The sequence below is a fragment of the Poecile atricapillus genome, chromosome 3 (assembly GCF_030490865.1).
Source record: "Poecile atricapillus isolate bPoeAtr1 chromosome 3, bPoeAtr1.hap1, whole genome shotgun sequence".
Lineage (NCBI taxonomy): Eukaryota > Metazoa > Chordata > Aves > Passeriformes > Paridae > Poecile > Poecile atricapillus.
The window spans coordinates 30,939,105-30,957,995 of record NC_081251.1 but is presented as its reverse complement, the minus strand read 5'-3'; the positions used below and the strand labels follow the sequence as shown (position 1 = coordinate 30,957,995).

Genomic DNA, 18,891 nt, shown 5'->3' with positions numbered 1-18,891 from the left:
TTCAGGATAGAAGGTTTGCCAATACTGCATTCCTTGGCACAGAGGTCAAGGTCCAGGCACCAGGCATGGCCACCACACAGTAGTGAGTACAGAGTCAGAGATGCTCTAGTGGGGATCCACACCAGTCTCCTCTCTCAGAGCTACACTTTAAAGGTTAAATCTGCACAGCAGTTTAGAAAGGAGACAAAAGCACAATCTGTTTCCCCAAAGCATCACTGTCAGTAAAATAACAGATCAAGAATCAATCCTTTTTTCTCTGCCCTTTCCATAAGAGCAATTGCCAGGCAAGTCTCCCATCTCCCATCTGAATGCCTGGACACCACTAATTTTAATCAAAGGAGGGGAAAGACAACTTTTATTTCTCAGTAGTGCCATGAAGTCAAGGCAAAAGATGGAAACAACACCCTGGAAGGACTCTGAGCAGCATCAGCCATGGTTTGATGGGAAGAACTGAGGGCACCTCCTCGGTGGAAACAGCATCTCCACAGGGACAGTAGATCCTCCCTGCATCCACTACATGGCATCCTGAGATACCCGTCACTGCATGAGCAACACAGCCTGAGCAGTATGGTCAGCAAAGCTGGTAACCCCTGCTGGTATCTTAAACCACTGCATGTGAAGACTTTGTTACTTAACAAAGTACAAGGGCAATGCACAACTAGGAGGCACATTGGGCTTGCCAAGTGGGGGACTAAGACAACCAGCCAGTACTGCACCATTGCAAACATCCCAGCAGCACTGAGACCATCAAAGGCTGCAGCTTTTAGCGTCTCCTAGCATAAAATGTCTTTCCATTTTTCTCTTGCTTTCGCCTCCCAGGCAGAAATAAAGGTGAAGAAACTGCTCAGTTCAAGTACCATATGAAATGAAAACTAGAGTAGGGAAGGAAAAGAAGTTGTCTTAAAAATCTGGGATAAAATAGAGTAGTAGACACCTAAGGAAAAAGTGCTGATGACCAGGCCTGTGTTCTGCAGGAGGGAAAGAGAGACGTACGCATCGAAGCAGGGAACACAAGGACAGTTGGTATGTGCAACAAGTTACGTCAACCTCACCACACCTCCTCCCTCCCTGCCTGGTGACAGCAAGGATTACAGGACAACAAAGTGCCATTCATTTCTGCACAGACAAGGGAAAGCAAGCAGACATCCATGTTAAGAGGAGACTCCTCCAGTTCTGCCCTTCCCATCCTGTTGGTCTTAGTGAGGCCACAGACCTGGGAGGGTCTAAGCTCACTTTGTCTTCATGTAAAAACCAAACCTTGGGCCTTGCAGAAAATACCCAGTGGTTAGAAACCAGATGGCACAAGGTGTCCCTCCCATATGCCCATGCTACTTAAGCAGATTATTTAGCTTTTCTGTGTTTGGTTTTATTACTAAAATGAATAGAACTACTTGCAGCAATTTCTTTTCCTGTTAAAACTCTTCTCAAACAAGAAGTGTTCAACAAGCACAAAATACTGTGGCAAGCTCTGTACACACAAAACCAATACCAGAGGGACAGCCAGTCCTCAAACTTGTGCACATGCCAGGTTTTCCATTTCAGCAAATATGGACATCATTAACCTACATATGTGAACAGAGGAGACCCTGTCTTAACAAGGGAACTCACCAGTGGCCAAAGACCCACTTCACACTGAAACAGAAAGAGCAGTTGTTACAGATCTGCTGGGAAGCAAAGCGCTTATGACTTCAGTGTCCCCTGAACTTAACTCCTTCCCACTCCTTAGACCACAGCTGTGCATTATGAAATTGTTAAAGGTAAGAAAACTCCCCTCCTCCTGCTCTTCCCTTGACACTGGTGCAGCCCAGCTCAGTGGAATCACCCTTCCATTTATGCTGCATGTGTGAGACCAGAAGCACAGAAAAATTTAGCACACAAACCTAAAGAAAGCACTTCCTTTTGTAGCAAGGTATGAGGTACTCGCCTTCAAAGACACACATTATTGAAAGCTAAACAGTCTTGTCAAATGACTGCTGACAAGAACTAGGAAATGGAGTTTTGAGACTGCATAATGGAATTAAAAGCGAAGATTTAGGGTTCCTTTGGATTCACATAGCTGGAATTCCATAAGCACCATACCTAGAGCCCGAGTTACACTGCAGAAAGCATAGCTGCCTTTCTTATGCTGGACTTAAGGCTTGCAAGGTTGAAGCAAATCTTTGAGCCAAGCATAGAAGGAAAACAGGCCACAGATATAAAGGAGCAGATAGATGTTAGCTTTTCTGAGCCATTCTGACACAAACTGACCTATAGATCACGTGTCTAAAAGCTCTTCCACACAAGCCAGTGGATGGTGACAGGTAAGTGCTTCAGGCAGGTTGGATAATGCCCCAAACAAACTGCAAACTCTTCTCATCCTCCTGCTGCATGACAGGGTGTCTGCCAACAAAAGGGATTTGCTCTGACTCCTTTCTCTGGACAGGAGAGTAACCTTCACCCAGAGTAAATATGCCAGAGATTTCCAGAATCATAATTTCCAAATGACAGATACATATATGTGGGCCATGGTTGGACTCAATGACCTTATGGGTCTTTTCCAACCTATAAGATTCTCTGATTTTACTGTATCAAAATGCGTTCTGAAGCCAGAGGATATTCAGAAATAAGACCAGCACCAGAAACTGCTGCCTGAGTCAAGCAAGGATTTGGTAGGTGCAGGGCAACAGTTCAAATTCCATGTGCCCACGACGTATCAGACAGAGCTTTACAGTGCCCAGGCTGAGGTCCATGGGGCAGGATCCCCCATGTTCCCCACCCTCCTCAGCACCCAGCCTTGTCCAGCTGCCTTCCCCATCTCAGTAGCAAATCTCAGCCCACCTTACCTGTGGGAACTGTGTGTGATCCGGTGAACTAGCAAGGCCCTGCTGAAAGTTAAGTGATAACAGAGCTCTTCAGCAAGTTTCAAGATAACCTTTATTTATTTTAAAAGAGAAAAACACCTGCAGGATGTGGTGCTTACATTCAGTCTCATATGTAAATTTAAATATTTAAATTTCTTTCTAATTTAAATGTGGCACACGTTTCCATAGCCAAGTGTCTCCTACTGGGTGACACCACACCGAGACACCAGCTTGTGCATAGTCATTGCACAGCTATGAACACAAGTCCTGAACTCAATGGAAAACACTTTTCAGCTCAGATCCTCTTGTGCTGCCATGGGCTTTGCATGGTAACATTTCTTACTCATTTCAGAAGAATGAAACACTGTCCTTTACAAGATGCAGATTCTGACTATCCCCAGTCTTCCAAATAAGTGGAATTTGAAAAGCAGTTCTCCTGTCCCTCCATTGGCATCAGCAAGATCACAGGCTGTATTTAGGTTTCTGAGCATTTACTTTGTGCATTCATCCTCTTTGTTCCATGCAGTGACACTGCCACTGAACCCAACTACAACTGCTTTGGATCCAGCCAGCACAGGTGTTATCTGGGAAGAGGCTCAGGAGCACAGGGGACCTTGCCACCAAGTCTGGTAGGATCAGTGCCATTCTCTACAAAGGTGTTTTAAGAAACCTTGTCTCCTCTTCAGAAAACTCTGCTGAAGTCTGTCTTTGAGAAGTTGCTTTGCCTGAGTACATTTTCTCTGGGAAGTACTCCCCAGACTTAGGCACCACTTTTAGCTTCTCTGTCTTCCGGTGATTGGTTTTCACAAACCTTAGCAGGTTAACAATAGCAGCTGGTGTGATTCCAGGGATACGGCTGACCGCTCCAATCTGCACATGGAGACAGGAACGAGTTAACCACCACCAAACCTACACACCAGAGCTACTGAGAAATGAGATCAAAACCCGTGGGTCTTCCTTTCCCTGATTCTTTCACCCCCATGCCCCTTGAGAAGACAGAAGGGCTTTCACTGCTGCTCAGCCCTGCCGTGGCTCAATTTCTCACCGTCTGGGGGCGGTTGGAGTCGAGCTTCTCCCGCACCTCTGCGGAGAGTGAGGCATCAATGGCAAAGTAATCCAGGTCGTCCGGCAGCTGGAGTGCCTCATAATGGCGCACTTCTTCCATTTCCTGCTGCTGATTGACTACACACCACTCGTACGCAGCTGTGGTGATCAGGGGAACAAGAAAAGCAGATATAGATAGATACTCATGTGAAACAAGCCACTTGCAAGAAGTATTGGAAGCACAAGGAGAAATTCCACTGAGGTGGTCAAAAGTTCCTAAGGAAATTTCCAGCCTCATAGATTATAGAGCCTAATTCCCATCACTGCTTCAGAAGAAGTCACACTCTTTGATTTGTTGCAGGAACTTAGATAGATACATGAGTTGTTTTTACCTTCTCATTACAACAAAGGATGGTCTATTTGATGGGGCAGTAAGGAGGAGAAAAATCCAAAGAGTGATCTTACGCACAGAGTGAAACATCAGTGCACAAAAAGGGCTGTGGCTTATGTTAAGAAGTTCACAATCTGATTAGAGTGTTTCATTTCTCTAAGCAGCAATATGAAACACACTAGGAAAACTGCTCTCCCCTTACTGAACAAACATATATAGATCACCACAAGAGAGCCTAATCCTTGTACTCTACCTTCTATTTTCAATCTCTCTGCCAGCTCTCTCCATTCAGCAAGCTTGCCCAGGGGCTCTGGGATAGCTCTTGCCAGAATCTCCATGTTGATATCTTGATATTGAAGGATGTCAAAGGCACTGTGGGGAACAAGAGGAAACATTTATGGTAAAAAGGAGTCACATTTGTAAGGCAGATTTACTGCTGTTCCAAGCTCAAACTTACAAAGTTCTTAGCTTAAGCCAGAACAACTGCAGAGCCAAGCTCGATTCTCTGCTATCTCCTCTAAGTACACAGAAGAGCTGCTATTGAAGAGAGACTCCTCACATAAATTTACAGCAAGACCAAAGGGACAAGGCAAGGGCACCAAGGAAAACCTTTCAAGAGTCTGTCAACAGAGTCTTAGTCACTGATTTAAGACAATAGAAAATAAAAGCTGAGATAAAGCATGAGTAAGGGAAATAAGGGCTTTTGTGTACAAGAACAGTTACCACCTGACACCAGCCTGAAATCAACTGCTGCTTTTTTTAGCAAAGATGCAACCCACTACAAAATCATCCCCAGCTGGTGACTCTGAGTAAGGACAGCAAGAACTGTCTGGGCCAGTGGAGCACTCCCTTGCCTTGAGAGCACATGTCAGCAGCAGGAAACGTGGAATAGTAAAAACACCAGTGTCATACTTAGTCTATAGACAAACATCAGATGCGTGTCCTCTGAAGGTGGTAAAGTTGGAGTCTTGGAATACTGACTACTTCAGGAAGGATGCTGTGAAACCACTAGCCAGATGTGCTAAAGCAAGCATAGGTCAAACCAGAAAGCTCCAGGTGTAACCCTTACCTGACAGGTGACCTGCGACCGCTACTTATGGGAGCTTCTGGTAGTAACTGGGACCATTTGGATATGCTGAACTGAAGTGATTTTAATGTTGCGATCCCATCCGCTAACGCAGCTCTCATCTTAACTGCTTGTTCATATCGCTGCTGTGACACACACCCAGCTTCTTCAAACCCTGCAGGGACAGATGGTGTATGAGATAAAGGTCAGATGGTGTACAAGATAGAGCCAGGCAGGGCTGGTCAGCGCAAGAGCTACCACAACAGAACACCTCTGTGAGTGAGCCTGGCGTCCGCGTTGTCTGGCCGCAGGGACATGCGGAACTCCACGCGGCTGGTGAACATGCGGTAGGGCTCACTGGTGCCTAGCGTGGTGAGGTCATCGATCAGCACTCCCACATAGCCCTCGGTGCGACTGATGGTGAACGGGGGCTTGCCCTGAACCCGCAGACAAGCATTGATCCCAGCAATCACACCCTGCACAGGCAAAACAAACCAAACATCCACAGGTCTCAGCAAAACCAGCAGCACATCTGCACCCAAAGGCTCACATGTCAAACCATACCCAGGAAAATCACAGAATCACGAGGTTGGTGGAAACCTTCAAGACCTTCAAGATCATCGAGTCCAACCCAGCCTTAACACTTCAACTAGACCATGGCACTGAATGCCACATCCAGTCTTCTTTTAAATACATACAGGGGTGGTGATTCCACCACCTCCTCAGGCAAACCATTCCAGTACTTTATCACCCTTTCTGTAAAAAACTTTTTCCTAATATCCAGCCAATATTTCCCTTGGCACAGCTTGAGACTGTGTTCTCTCGTTCTGTCAGTTGCTGCCTGGAGAAAGAGACCCCCACCTGACCACAAACACCTTTCAGGGAGTTGTAGAGAGTGATAAGGTCACCTCTAAGTCTCTCCTTTTCCCCAGGCTAAACAACCCCAGCTCCCTCAGTCATTCCTCATAGGCCTTGTGTTCCAAGCCCCTCTACAGCCCTGTTGCCCTCCTCTGGATGCGCTCAAGCTCAATACTGTGCCAGTAATCCAGGCTGTTTCCTTCTTGTGACATTATGAGTGTCTGAAGGGCTTCTTGGCCCTTTGCTGATGTGTCTGGAGACAATTCCCATGTTTTCAATTATACCCACTGCAAAGTCTCCATGCTGAAACACTTCACAGGACTTTCAATTACTACTGTTACTGCAGCCTTAGTGATAGCAACTGCAGACACTTGTACAGATACAAGTAAAAATATCTTATGCAAGTTTGGAATCAGGGTGAGCAACAAAAGTAAGAACATCTCGTGAGCACAAAATGGGCCTACCAAGACTACCACAAAGGCCAAAGTAATATCCCTTTCTGAGTGCTGAATATACAACAGTCAAATTCACCCACCTGAGCTGCAGCTTCTTCATAGCCTGTTGTGCCATTTATCTGGCCTGCAAAGAAGAGGCGCTGAACAAGACGTGACTCGAGAGAAGCAGTCAGTTGTCGGGGGTCTAAGTAGTCATACTGCACCCCATAGCCTGTGACACACAACAAGACAGATGTTACAGGAGAGACTGTCATGGCAATCAGTGGAGCAGAATGGCTTATCAATTCTATGTATGATTTCTGAACACGCAAAGGAAAAATCACTGCACCCAGGAATTAGTTTTGCTTCTTACTTCCTTTGTTTTGCTACGTTCTAAACAAAACCTGCTTTTCATTAACTGGTAAATAAATATAGATAAATAAATAGATTCAAAACTATTCAGCCTCCTCACCTGGCTGTAACATCTTGGCTTTTTCCAAGCCTGGGACAGATTTGATCACCTGCTCCTGGAGCTCAGGTGGCAGTGTCATGGACATGCCTTGGGGGTAAATGATGTTAGACTCCAAGCCTTCGGGCTCCAGCCACACCTGATGTTCTCGGTCTGGGAAGCGCAGAACCTTTGATTCAAGAGAGGGACAGTACCTGCAACAGTAAACAGCTATGAGCAGCACCTGACACAGAGAAAAAGTTACTTTCCAGAAGCGAAGCAGGAGAGACCCACAGCTCCAAACAGACTTCCAGCTTGTCCCCTTGACAGCCTTGCATGATGCCACTCACTCACCGTGGGCCCCTGGTTGTCTCCCTGACGTGGTTGTTCAGGTGGAGGTTATCGCGGATAATCTGCTGGGCCTTCAGGTTTGTGCGCGTCAGGTAACAGGACAGCTGATCTTCCGGCTGGAAGAGGCCAAAACTTGGCCTAAGTTCATCTGGTCACAACACCATATCCCTACTAAATAACTCTCAGATCTCCAAGACCTTTCCAATGATGGCTGGCTCTCACTTCTGGGAGCAGTCAGCAGTGCTGTCATACCCACTGTACAGACTGAACACGAGTGATCCGAGAGCTTGAGCAACATGCCCAAAACCAGACCGAGAACAGGATGGAACTTGGGAGTCTAGAATTCAGCTTCTATCCTGTATACCGTATTCCTAATTATAGGATGGATATTCCCATTAAATCAACATGTTACATCACAGCATTCAAACTGATCACAAGAAAAAAACTCTGGAGTTAGAAGAATAAGTGCTGACCCTACAGCTAACAGGCAATTAATGGATTTGGTAAAGAAAAAACAAAATTCTCTCAATAGAAGAAAAAAACCAAACCTCAAAACTCTGCAATTAACATGAAAAATTTAAAGTTTGGAAAAACCTCACCATGTGAAGTAAAGTATTTCACTGATTTTTCTGAAAAAGAGTCAACAGACTCACATTCAAAACAGTGATAATGTAGCACCATAACTCTTTAAAACTGCCAGTGAGTTATATATTAGTTAGCCAAGAGTCTTATGATTTTACATGGTTTTGATTTAGATCTGTGTTGGCTGAGTGTCAGTACAAAACCCTGACAAACCATCTCACTGCACCTGCAGAAAGGAACTCCACGAACCCATACCCCTAGAGAACTTAATCAACAGTTGAAGATCAAAATTTAATAAAGATTTGTTTAATGGTTGTCATATAACTCAAGGACTCAAAGCCTACACATCCGAAAATCAATAGCAATTGTCTAACCAGGACAGCAAATTTAATAAAGCACTGTTTTAACTGGATAAAACCTGGGTTATCCATTAAACAAAGACAGGTGAGATGTTCTGGCAGTAATAAAAGAAACAGAATCTGCTTTTTAGATGGACCCCTTTGGAAGTTTCCTCCCAAATTTGCCCTAAACCAGGACAAATACCTATACCATGATGCAATAAATTGGGCAGACTTCTGAGAGTGTCTATAAAAAATCCAGCATGTTACAGCATACATAAATGTCTGAAAATTGTTGTTTCTTTGAACACGTTTATGGTGAATAAATTCCCAATATATTCTTTCAATTTTGACTCAAAATTATCATCAGGAATGTTTGTCTAACAGCTTTTTGCTGTTAGACAAACAGATTTAAATCTCTTTGTTTCAAAATCTCTCCTACACAAATCAAGGACTTCAAATGATACTACTTTTGCCTCATCTTGATTATAAAGGTTATTGCAATTCCTATATCCTCTGGGGCAAATTTACTCCTGATACTTAGCCCTGTGATGTTTAGTTACATTATGTAAAAACAGCCAATTTTCCAATATTTTCTTCAGAAAATTGAACCTCTTCTGCTTTCAAGTTACTGTTAACCTGCCACCTCTCAGATCTGTGGATAAATCCGTCCTTTCTCTTTCCTTGTCAATACTACAAATGATCTCCAATATCAATATTTTAACCTTATTGCAGAGCTAAGATAAGAAGCCAGACACTGTAAATCTCCACAATACAGGTGAAATACCAGAAGATTTTGTAAAACCCACTATATAACAAGCACATGAAGAATAACAGTAGCACCAGTATCACATTTCATGCAATTCTAACTCCAGAGGTAAAGAAAGTTCAGGTCTCAAGTTGAGAAGTGAGAGTAAAAAGGTATTTGTTTTCAAAAGAACACAAGTAACTTCTCCCTTGCATTGAGAGTCCTCAAAAACATAACACCTCCAGCACAAATACATTCCAGCTGCCTTTCCCAGGCACCAACTCCCTGGCTGATTATGAGCTCCCAAATTATCTGATTACAATGCTCCCAGAACCACTCCCCACCTGGCTCTAGGTGCATTTGATGGGTACTATCCCACCTTGATCCACACGGCCTGGCTGAGGAAGCTGAACGGCACTGGAGGGTTGTCAGGTGCACGTTCCTCCAGACCACTGAAGTCAATCGTGTCCTTGGCAAGTCGGGGCGGTGTCCCAGTCTTCAGCCTGCCCACAGCAAATCCCAGTTTCTCCAGAGTGTGAGCCAGCCCAATGGCTGGCTGGTCCCCCAGCCGCCCTGCCGGGTGCATCTCCAGTCCGATGTGGATCATACCCCTCAGAAACGTACCCGTGGTCAGGATAACACTCCCAGCACGTACTGTGCTCCCATCCCCTGCAACAGCAAGTTTTCAGAGATGTTCACATTTTAGTATCAACAAAGCCCTGGAATCCTGGTGCTTCTGTCTAAACCTAGACAGTGCTCAGAGAGGGTTTATCTGTCCTCTACTATAAAATAATACCAGAATTTCCATAATAAAAGCATCAATAGTAATATCTACAATAAGCAGCACATAGTTATCTCTGTATATTTATTATACCTAAACAAGTTACCCCTAACAAAGAAAACCACTCCTGGGAAAAATCCATACCCAGACCTTCACTTTGGAAAACCTGTTTACTAGAACAGCAAGGGGTAATGAAGTACAAGTCTATTATTAATAAGACCCCATGCTCCTATTACATTGAGGACAGCATACGCCTTTTACCAAATAAAATCTCAAAACACAGCATGGAATTCAATATCAGTAGCCTGAATAAAATTAACTTAGTTAATGTCCATATAATACAACCAATCCAGGTATTTTTGACATTGTATTACGCATATTAACCTGGTTTAGTTCACAGTTTCCCTAAACCAGCTCTATTGGCTAATTCATGTTTTTCACTAATGAATCAGAATTGTAAAACTCATCTTTCTCATCGGTGGATCAGAAATATTTACCCCAAAGGCTGTCCTTCGTGTGGAGTAACTGAAGACACTTAGCGAGTTTCTAGCACATACCCAGAACAACTCCCGTGACTTGGCATTTCCCAGGACAGCCTGGTTCTGGCTCTGTCAAGAGAAGATCCTCCACAGATGCCTCACGAACCGTCAACAGTGGTGTGTTAAGGATTTCTTTCTGTCATGAAAGGAGTTACTGCAAAAATCTAGGAAGTTATGAAACACATGGGTAATCCCAAACCCTGCTGATTTCTGAAACTTATAACCCACTTCCATTCTTATCAGGTTATTTGGCAGACACTCAGTTATGGTACTATACTGATCTATCAGGTAGAAGTTTTCATTCACATAAAGTTTTAGCTCAAATACAGGTCGTGAAGCCTGACCTGTATCTAAAGCACTAGAGAATTTTTTAAACTATGCTGAGCTCAAACAACTTACACTGCATCAAAGTACCAAACAGAAAGGTATCTAGGTTCGATCTGTAAATAATGAAAAGCAAAACACAGCCCCTTCCTTGGTAATCCTCAGGGGTGTACCCCGGCTCCCAGCACCCAGGAGTGCGCCCGGCGCGGCCCCCTCACCTGCATGTTCTCCTTGTAGAGGCCGCGGTCGATCTGTGCGCGGAGGCCCCACACGGCCGGGCCCTTGCAGCGGTTCAGCACCTTGTAGTGAACGCCGGAGCGGTCGCACACGCGGCCGCACAGCCCGTCCAGGGCGTCCACCTCCCGCATCAGGTGCCCCTTCCCGATGCCGCCGAAGGACGGGTTGCAGGACATTTCCCCTGGGCAATGACACAGGGACACCCTCAGCACGGCCCGAAGGCTGCCATACGGCGACCTCCCCGGCTAAGCGCCGCTCCCCACGCCGTGGAGACCCGAGGTGCCCGCGGTACCTTCCCCCGCCCACCCCGGGCGCCCGCGGCGGTACCGATGGTGCCGATCTTGTGCGTGAGCAGCAGCGTGCAGGCCCCGCCGCGAGCGGCGGCCGCCGCCGCCTCCGTGCCCGCATGGCCCCCGCCGATCACCACCACCTCGTAGCGCGGCGCTGCCGCCGCCCCGCCCTCGCTGCCCGCCCGGCGGTGCCCGGGGCGAGGCGCCGGGGGCAGCGGCAGGCGGCGGCAGGCGGCCCGCAGGAACATGGCGGCTGGGCCGGCCCTGCCGGCAGCGGGAGCAGGGGGCCCCCGGGAGCGCCGCCGCGGCTCCTCCGCCTCGGAGCGAGAGGCGGGGCCGGAGGGAGCGGCGGGAGCCGCGGGGCCGGGCGCCACCCCGCGGCCGCCCGTCCTGTGGCCCCGTGCGGCGGGAAAAGCTGGGCGGTGGCGGGCGGGAGGAGCCGCCCGCGAGCGGGAAAACGCTCCCTGCGGATTGGAGGGAGGCCGCAGCTTGGTTGTTGCTGCCGGAGCTTTCCTGTGCCGGGGCTGAGGTCCGCGAAGCCGGACAGCGCCTCGCCTCCGCCCCGCTCGCCAGGTTTCGTTTCCTAGAGGCGGCGCGCTGCCTGGAAGAGGAACTCGCCTGCAGCCAGAGGCGGGAACCCCGTTGCTTGCGGGGCCGCGCTCGCCGTCTTGCGGGTGTGGAGAGGGAAGAGCGGCCATGAGCGCCGCGGGTGGCAGAGGGGCGCGGGCCAGGCGGGGGCCGCGTCCCGCAGCTCCACGGAGCCGGGGCGCGGAGAAGGGCGCAGCCCGAAGCCCCGAGCGGGGCCGCGTCGCGGGTGAAAGCCCGAGCGGCGCCGCGACCCTGCGGGCGCCGCGGACGGACGGACCCCCCGCCCGGGGCGGCCGCCCTGCGCGCCGAGCCCCCGCTGCCCGGGAGCCGCCAGCGGACGGGGCGGCGGGCGGCGCAGAGGCGCTCCCCACCCCGCGGAGCAAGGCTCCGGCCGCCAGAGCCCCCGCAACCCCGCGGAGCGTCGTGGCGGTGCCCGAAGGGGCGGTCGCTGCCCCCGCCCGTCGTCCCCCGCCCGTGGCGGACACCTTGCGGCTCCGGGAGGTGCTGTCGCGGCTCAGTCTGCCCCGCGGAGACGTGTCCGAGGCGGCGACGCTGGTGAACAGGGTGGTCTTGCACCTGGTCCAGGCCATCCGCGGCAAGGACAGCTGCTTCGGCTCCATCGAGCGGCAGAGCGCCGGCAGCTACTACGAGCACGTCAAGGTGGGTGCGGGGGTGGCGGCAGCGCTCTCCCGCCGGGCTGCGGCGGCAGGTGGCGGGCACCTTGCACGGGCCGGCCGCGGAGGGCTGCTCTTAGCTGGCCCTTCCCGACGAGTTAAAATTAAGGATGGGTCTGTGAAGTAACGACAATGCATTAGAAAACGATCAATAATCTGCTGAATGGTGTTAGGCGCATTCAGTCAGAGACGCTACGTGAACGGGACTCGCCCTTGCTCAGCACGCAGGTGAGCCCAGTCTAACATGATCAGTCAGGTATAGCACTGGACAAGAAGCTCTGCGCCAGGTTTTAGTTCAGTTTTTTCAAAAAGCAGGAGTTACGGATACAAACTGAAAGAAGGAAAATTTAGAATAGATAGAAAGCATTTTTTTACTGTGAGGGTGGTGGGACACTGGTACCGGGTGCCTGAGGAAATTGTGGATGCGCTAAACCTGACACTATTCAAGGATAGGTTGGATAAGGGCTTAAGCAAGCTGGTCTAGTGGAAAGTATCCCTGCCCAGGGCAGGGTGGGTCAGGACTAGCTATATCTCTAAGGTCCATTCCAGCCCCTTTGCCTTCTGTCATTAACCAGTACCTTTTTTACCTGGTTCCATCAGACTGAAAGAAAGTCAAACATTGGGACCATTTTTTTTTTCCCCCTGTCCAAAACCAGCTTCAGACGTGGCAATGCATTTTTTTTTCCCCTCACAGTTGATTCTGATATGCAAAAGGCTGACTGAATACAATGTTTATGCATTAATTATTCAGAACAGTTCAAGAATCTTAAAACTGTCTTAAAAAATTAATAAGTTGGAGAGCTGGGAAGTGAGCTGTAAATTGCTATTTTCCACCCCAATGCACAGTAATCTTGCAATACCACAGAAATAAGCTCATATTTCACATTTGACATGATTAGTACAGCAAGGTAGATAAAACCACTACTGGTATGATAATCTCAAGAGAATAAAACCTAAGTTGCACACTGACTGTTGTATTTTCATATCTGCAGATAACTGAACCAAATGAGTTTGACATAATGCTTGTAATGCCTGTTGAAAGGATTCAGCTGGATGAGTCTGATGATACTGGAGCCTATTATTATGTATCATTCAAAAGAAATCCAAAAGAAAAGGGTTGGTCGAAGTTTTTAGAGGAAGATGGAAAATTATCAGCTTTTAAAATGCTTCAAGCACTAAGAGACATTATTAAACAGGAAGTAAAAAACATTAAAGGTTAGTACTGAGAGAGTAAGCTTCACCATAAAGTGCTAAAAATCCAGTTGCACTGTGCATATGTGTTGGCCCGGTGTTAAGAAGATACATCTTCCTGCCAGTCCTCTGTCTCTGTGCCAATGGAGCTGTGACCCCTCCAGTCCCCAGTATCTCAGCCTGGCTCTTGTGTTTCTAAGAATCACAAATGCATCAGGGGTAACTTGTTACATTATTAACTCCACTATGCATATTTTCTGTATGAAAATAAGAAACATTAATGGTCCTGTTGCATTCTTGTTATTTCCTACATGCAATAGGAATGCAATCCTACATTCCTACATCTTGCATCTATCTGGAGTATACAAAGAGCCATTTGCAGAAGTGGTAGCAAAACAACGAGCTTTCTTTTATACAGTACCTAAGACTTTTTTATGGATCAGTACAGAAACTGTATCCCAGTTATTTTTATATATATTTTATATAAATATATTAAGATAACCCCTCTTAGGGTTTTTTTTATTTATATTATTTATATTTATTTTTTTATTTATATTATTAAAACCTTCAGAAACATTGTGGCCAGATCTCTTCACTGTGTTTTCAACAGGGAAGCAGTCAATGAAAAAATTACTATATTTTTAATTACTAGACAGTAAATCAAGCAAACACAGTAGTGTTCCCTGTTTCACAGAACTCGTCAACAGGCCTTCTCAATGTTTCAATATCCTGCAGGATAAAGAACCAGTGACAGAACCCAGGTATTTCTTTTGATTGCTTATGAGCTCTATAATCAAAACTGTAACATTCTTCAAAAGAAAGGTTTCATTTAACTGATCTATCTATCTAACATGAAATATCACTTTCTTTGTTACTAGATGTGGAAGTCACTGTGGCAAGGAAAAAGGCTGGAAGCCCTGCAATAACTCTTCAGATCAAAAATCCTCCATCAGAAATATCAGTGGACATCATCTTGACTTTGGAGGTTCAGCAGAGCTGGCCTCTCAGCACACAGGGTGGCCTCAAAGTTGAACAGTGGCTGGGAACAAAAGCCAGGAGGAATTTCAGATTTAGATCACTTTATTTAGTAGCCAAGCAAAACAAAAGAGAAAAAGTTCTAAGAGGTACCTCAAACATGGACAATAACTTGGGAAATATCTTCTCTACAACTTAATCACTTACAAGTGCTATAGAAAGGGTATCCAGATCATGTTCAGTGTTCCACCTTTGAGACACCTCACCCTGGATATATCCAGCTCAGACAACTGAAATCCCTCTTTAAAGCATCAGATTTATGGTACTGCTTGTCCTGTACAGAAATGTAGATACAAACCCACTCTGCCAGGCTGTATGCTAACCATTACTAAGAGCATTATATTAAATCCACTTCAGGCAGACAGATGCATATGAACCTTGCCTTGCGCTAGCACCGTACTGAACAGCGGCTTGCACTGTCTTGTTAGGAAATTAGAAGAAAGCTGCTAGAAATGCAGGGAACATCCCCGTACATGGGACTGCATCCACAAATTAGATACTTCTGCAGGAAGCAAACTTTTCTATCAAGATACATTACTACTCACTGAACTGTGGTATGGCTACAATGTTTTTTCCTCCAGACCACTGTCACATGGAGCCTCCATTAGTTTGCAGAAACATTCTGACTTGTCAACGCATTATGGTAACTGATGATTTCATCAAAAAGATTTTAACCATTCTGGTGTCTTTTTAATTTGCATGCCCATGTTATCAAAGCCCAGTACAGCAGTCCTGATTTATCTGGCAATTTCTTCCTGTGCAAATTAAACGCAAAGAGTAACTGAGCCTAACAGGGGAAACAGTGTAATTCACGAAAAGAAGAAAAAGTGATTGCTGGTGTTAAAAACAGCGCATTGAGCTATATTAGCAATTATTTTCAGAAGCATGAGCAGAAGAACAAAAAGAAGTACTTTAGAACAGTCATCTTACCTAAGACAAACTCACAAACCTATTACTTGCACAAAGAAAACCCAGAAACCCAGTACAGAAATTAAAAGGTTATGGATTTCTATGAATAATGCAGTTCTCTAAACAATGTTCAAATCCAGCGATGTTCAGAATTAAGCCTAATTTTAAAACCAAACATCTTTAGGAATTTAAAGCATCCAAACAATTATGTTCTATATTAATTACATTCTAATTGTCATCATGAAGCAACTGGGGAATTAAGGAGGAACTAACTACATTCACTGAATTATGATTTTTTTTTTTAGTGGGTGCAAAAAAATTGCTGGTATTTAAGTCAATTACAAAATTGTTTTGTTTTTTTTTCTAACTACAAAAGCTGATGCTTAGTGCTGTGTAACCATTTAACAGTCTTGCTCTTGACTTCAGGGAACACCTGGCGACTCTCCTTCTCACATATTGAAAAGGACATGATAAACAATCATGGTAACTCAAAGACATGTTGTGAGTCCGATGGACCAAGATGCTGCAGGTTGGTACTACACAGGAATATTTTACTTTAAGCCTGTGTGAGCTGGGCTAGCACTAACACTGTTTCAGTTTAGCACTGAAGAATTTGATCTAACACTAATTACTCATAATAGGAAGCAAGAGTCTTTTAGGCATAATTGTTCTACAGCAATACAACACTGCATGTGCTTGCTGAATGTCTGACTTTAACCTAATGAAAGGTGGAAACAATCACATTACTGGTTTACACTCCAGACTTGCCTCAGAATGCAGAAAGATGTGACTTGTTAAATTATCTTTCCCAAATTCAGTCCCATTCAGAAAAAACAGCTTTAAAAAGTGAAGATTCCACTTTCTGAACAAAATTACACTTCATATCAAGGCAGTTTCTAAAATAATGGTGAGAAAACTGCTGAATGAGATCAAGATGAATAAGTGATTTTTCACTTCTATGAGAACTGTTTTCCAGATTTCTTCAAGAAAGAACAAAACCCACGTGAGGTTCAAAATCTCCTTAACAAGTAAACAAAGAAGTTGATTTGCCAATTACATCTTGCACTGAATCAAGAAAGCCACAAGAAAATTAATGCATAATTGTGTTTAAATATCTGAACTACATATTTAGAACTATGGAGAAGGTACCTAATATATATATATTTTTTTTTTTTTAACAGGAAAGGTTGCCTTAAGCTGCTGAAGTATCTTCTAGAGCAACTTAAAATGAAATATCCAAAAGAATTGGAAAAATTCTGTTCCTATCACGTGAAAACTGCTTTTCTCCACTCCTGCGTCACGTGGCCAAATGACTCAGACTGGCACTTGGGAGACCTGGATCATTGCTTTCAGCAGTGTCTGGGATTTTTTGTGGATTGTCTGCAAAAGTCTCAGCTGACTCACTTTTTTATTCCCCAATACAACTTGTTCAGCCTAGAAGATAAGGCAAGACATCATTTCCTTTCAAGAAAAATAAGCCATGAATTGAACAATGGATTCCCAGTATTTCATGAGAATTAAGAACATTGTTCACAATAGATACCTAATCATGTTGACTTGCCTATTTAAAACAAAATAGTCTACACCACTCTACTCTTCAGTTGTCTGGTACTACAAAAACCAAACCAAAATAAAATCAAGAACACAAAGAGAAAAAATACATACTTCAGTTACAGTGCCTCGCCATAACCCTTAAAATAAATGTTTTAAGTAATATTTACCTTGCCTATCCAAATGTAGATGTCACCTGCAAAATATCTTCAAGATATACTAAGAACATAAAGAAGAATTTGCAACAGTTCATTTCACACATGTAAATTCTGTTTTCAAGTACAAAGGCATCAATGACTGCATAAAGGGAAAAATGACAATTTTATTTAAAATTAAGCTCCACTGCAGAATATCCAAAATACACTCCTGCTTTCAAAAGTCACTGGAGTTACTTTTTCATTAACCAGAACAACTTCCCCAGATCACCTGTGTGGATGAAGATCTTTTGCAGAGGACAATCACCAGCAACAGCAGAGGGAGAATATTTTATCTGAGTAATATGAAGTTCCTGAATAACTCACCCTTTCTGAGTCTTCAGAATTACTTTAGAACTCAGCCTTTTCATTGGGCTTTGGATGAGAAACAATCATTATCTAAAATGATGCAACAGAGTAGATGGTTTTGTGCCAATGAGCATTTATTTGTATGATGATTCATGTAGAAAGAAATACATCTTTCAACCTGTATCAAAGAGGAGGACTCTTGATATAAAAGGTTATCAAAACCAAAATGCAGCATGAACTGGACACTCCTGAAATTGAATTCATATCCATTTTTCTCATACTTAAGAAACGTGTGTTAGGAAAAAAAAGTATTTAATATTTTCTATTACTAAAATTGTGCAGGTGAGAAGTACACAGCATTTGAGAACTGCTGTGCTGCAAATAAATGTCTTGCTTCTACTTATAGAAGCCAAGAGAAGTCCATGTTTTTAGCCTAATTTTGAAGGCAAAATAACCTACAGGCTTGAATAATGCCCAGATTTACCTAAATTATGAGCAAATTAAGAGGGAAGAATATTTACAAAGTAATTTTACTAAAAGATTTTCATTTTACTGAATTTTGTTTATTTTTATTTAATCATGACAGATAAACGCAAGTTCAGACCAAGCATCAAATGAAGGAATAAATCATTCCCATATAAATTTGAAAGAGTAGAAAATATGCCCCATTATTACTGGGCATCTGTGTGACAGAACCTGACGTACAAATGTAAAGTGTAAATCAACTTTATCTGGAAGAAATAAAAGTTGACCTTCAAATGTATTCTTTTCTCCATGACTTTGTTAACATTGCTCTAAGTAAATTCTGGTTTTGTTCCTTAAGCTAGAACACAGCCACAAAAACCAGAGTAGAAGCTGGTCTTCTTCCTCAGCCACAAACAAGTACTTCTTCATCATGCTCTCTCCATTACAAGAAAATGCAGACCTCTCAAAGAATCTTGACACACAAGCGTTAACAAAAATTACTTCCAATGTTAAATTTTAAAACAAGAATAAAGGAGAAACTTGCTTCAGCAAACATATGTAATGGCAAACAGAGCAGTTTTCATTATTCTGAGAAATACTTCTGCATGTCAGTGGCATGTCAAGGCAAAGGTACAGTATTTTGAAAATACATTGACAAGCATTGCTTACAATGAACAATCCATTTCTCTGAATATAAAAGGAAA

General features: G+C 44.5%; 2 protein-coding genes across 2 annotated transcripts; one reads left to right on the top strand and one right to left on the bottom strand.

Moving 5' to 3' along the window:
• Positions 1-2,895: 2,895 nt before the first annotated feature.
• Positions 2,896-11,594, bottom strand: MTO1 (mitochondrial tRNA translation optimization 1). Its single transcript, XM_058835332.1, has 12 exons — positions 11,309-11,594; positions 10,963-11,162; positions 10,439-10,556; positions 9,480-9,769; positions 7,436-7,548; positions 7,106-7,296; positions 6,735-6,865; positions 5,613-5,817; positions 5,345-5,516; positions 4,529-4,647; positions 3,886-4,043; positions 2,896-3,710 (listed from the first exon to the last, which is right to left on the bottom strand). Exons 1-12 carry the CDS (start codon positions 11,517-11,519, stop codon positions 3,489-3,491), a joined length of 2,130 nt encoding a protein of 709 aa, XP_058691315.1. The 5' UTR covers positions 11,520-11,594; the 3' UTR covers positions 2,896-3,488.
• A 238-nt stretch (positions 11,595-11,832) lies between these two features.
• Positions 11,833-18,714, top strand: CGAS (cyclic GMP-AMP synthase). Its single transcript, XM_058835333.1, has 5 exons — positions 11,833-12,519; positions 13,526-13,748; positions 14,603-14,848; positions 16,095-16,197; positions 16,850-18,714. Exons 1-5 carry the CDS (start codon positions 11,968-11,970, stop codon positions 17,187-17,189), a joined length of 1,464 nt encoding a protein of 487 aa, XP_058691316.1. The 5' UTR covers positions 11,833-11,967; the 3' UTR covers positions 17,190-18,714.
• Positions 18,715-18,891: the final 177 nt, after the last annotated feature.

Bases quoted from the DNA above. Each gene is read 5' to 3' on its own strand.
- MTO1 (XM_058835332.1), bottom strand. From the start codon at position 11,519: ATGTTCCTGCGGGCCGCCTGCCGCCGCCTGCCGCTGCCCCCGGCGCCT. The intron at 7,297-7,435 runs GTGAGTGAGTGG...TTACTGTTGCAG, and splicing joins GAGACAACCAGGGGCCCACG to GTACTGTCCCTCTCTTGAAT. The intron at 6,866-7,105 runs GTGAGGAGGCTG...TGTGTGTCACAG, and splicing joins AGCCAAGATGTTACAGCCAG to GCTATGGGGTGCAGTATGAC.
- CGAS (XM_058835333.1), top strand. From the start codon at position 11,968: ATGAGCGCCGCGGGTGGCAGAGGGGCGCGGGCCAGGCGGGGGCCGCGT. The intron at 12,520-13,525 runs GTGGGTGCGGGG...TCATATCTGCAG, and splicing joins GCTACTACGAGCACGTCAAG to ATAACTGAACCAAATGAGTT. The intron at 14,849-16,094 runs GTACCTCAAACA...TCTTGACTTCAG, and splicing joins AAGAGAAAAAGTTCTAAGAG to GGAACACCTGGCGACTCTCC.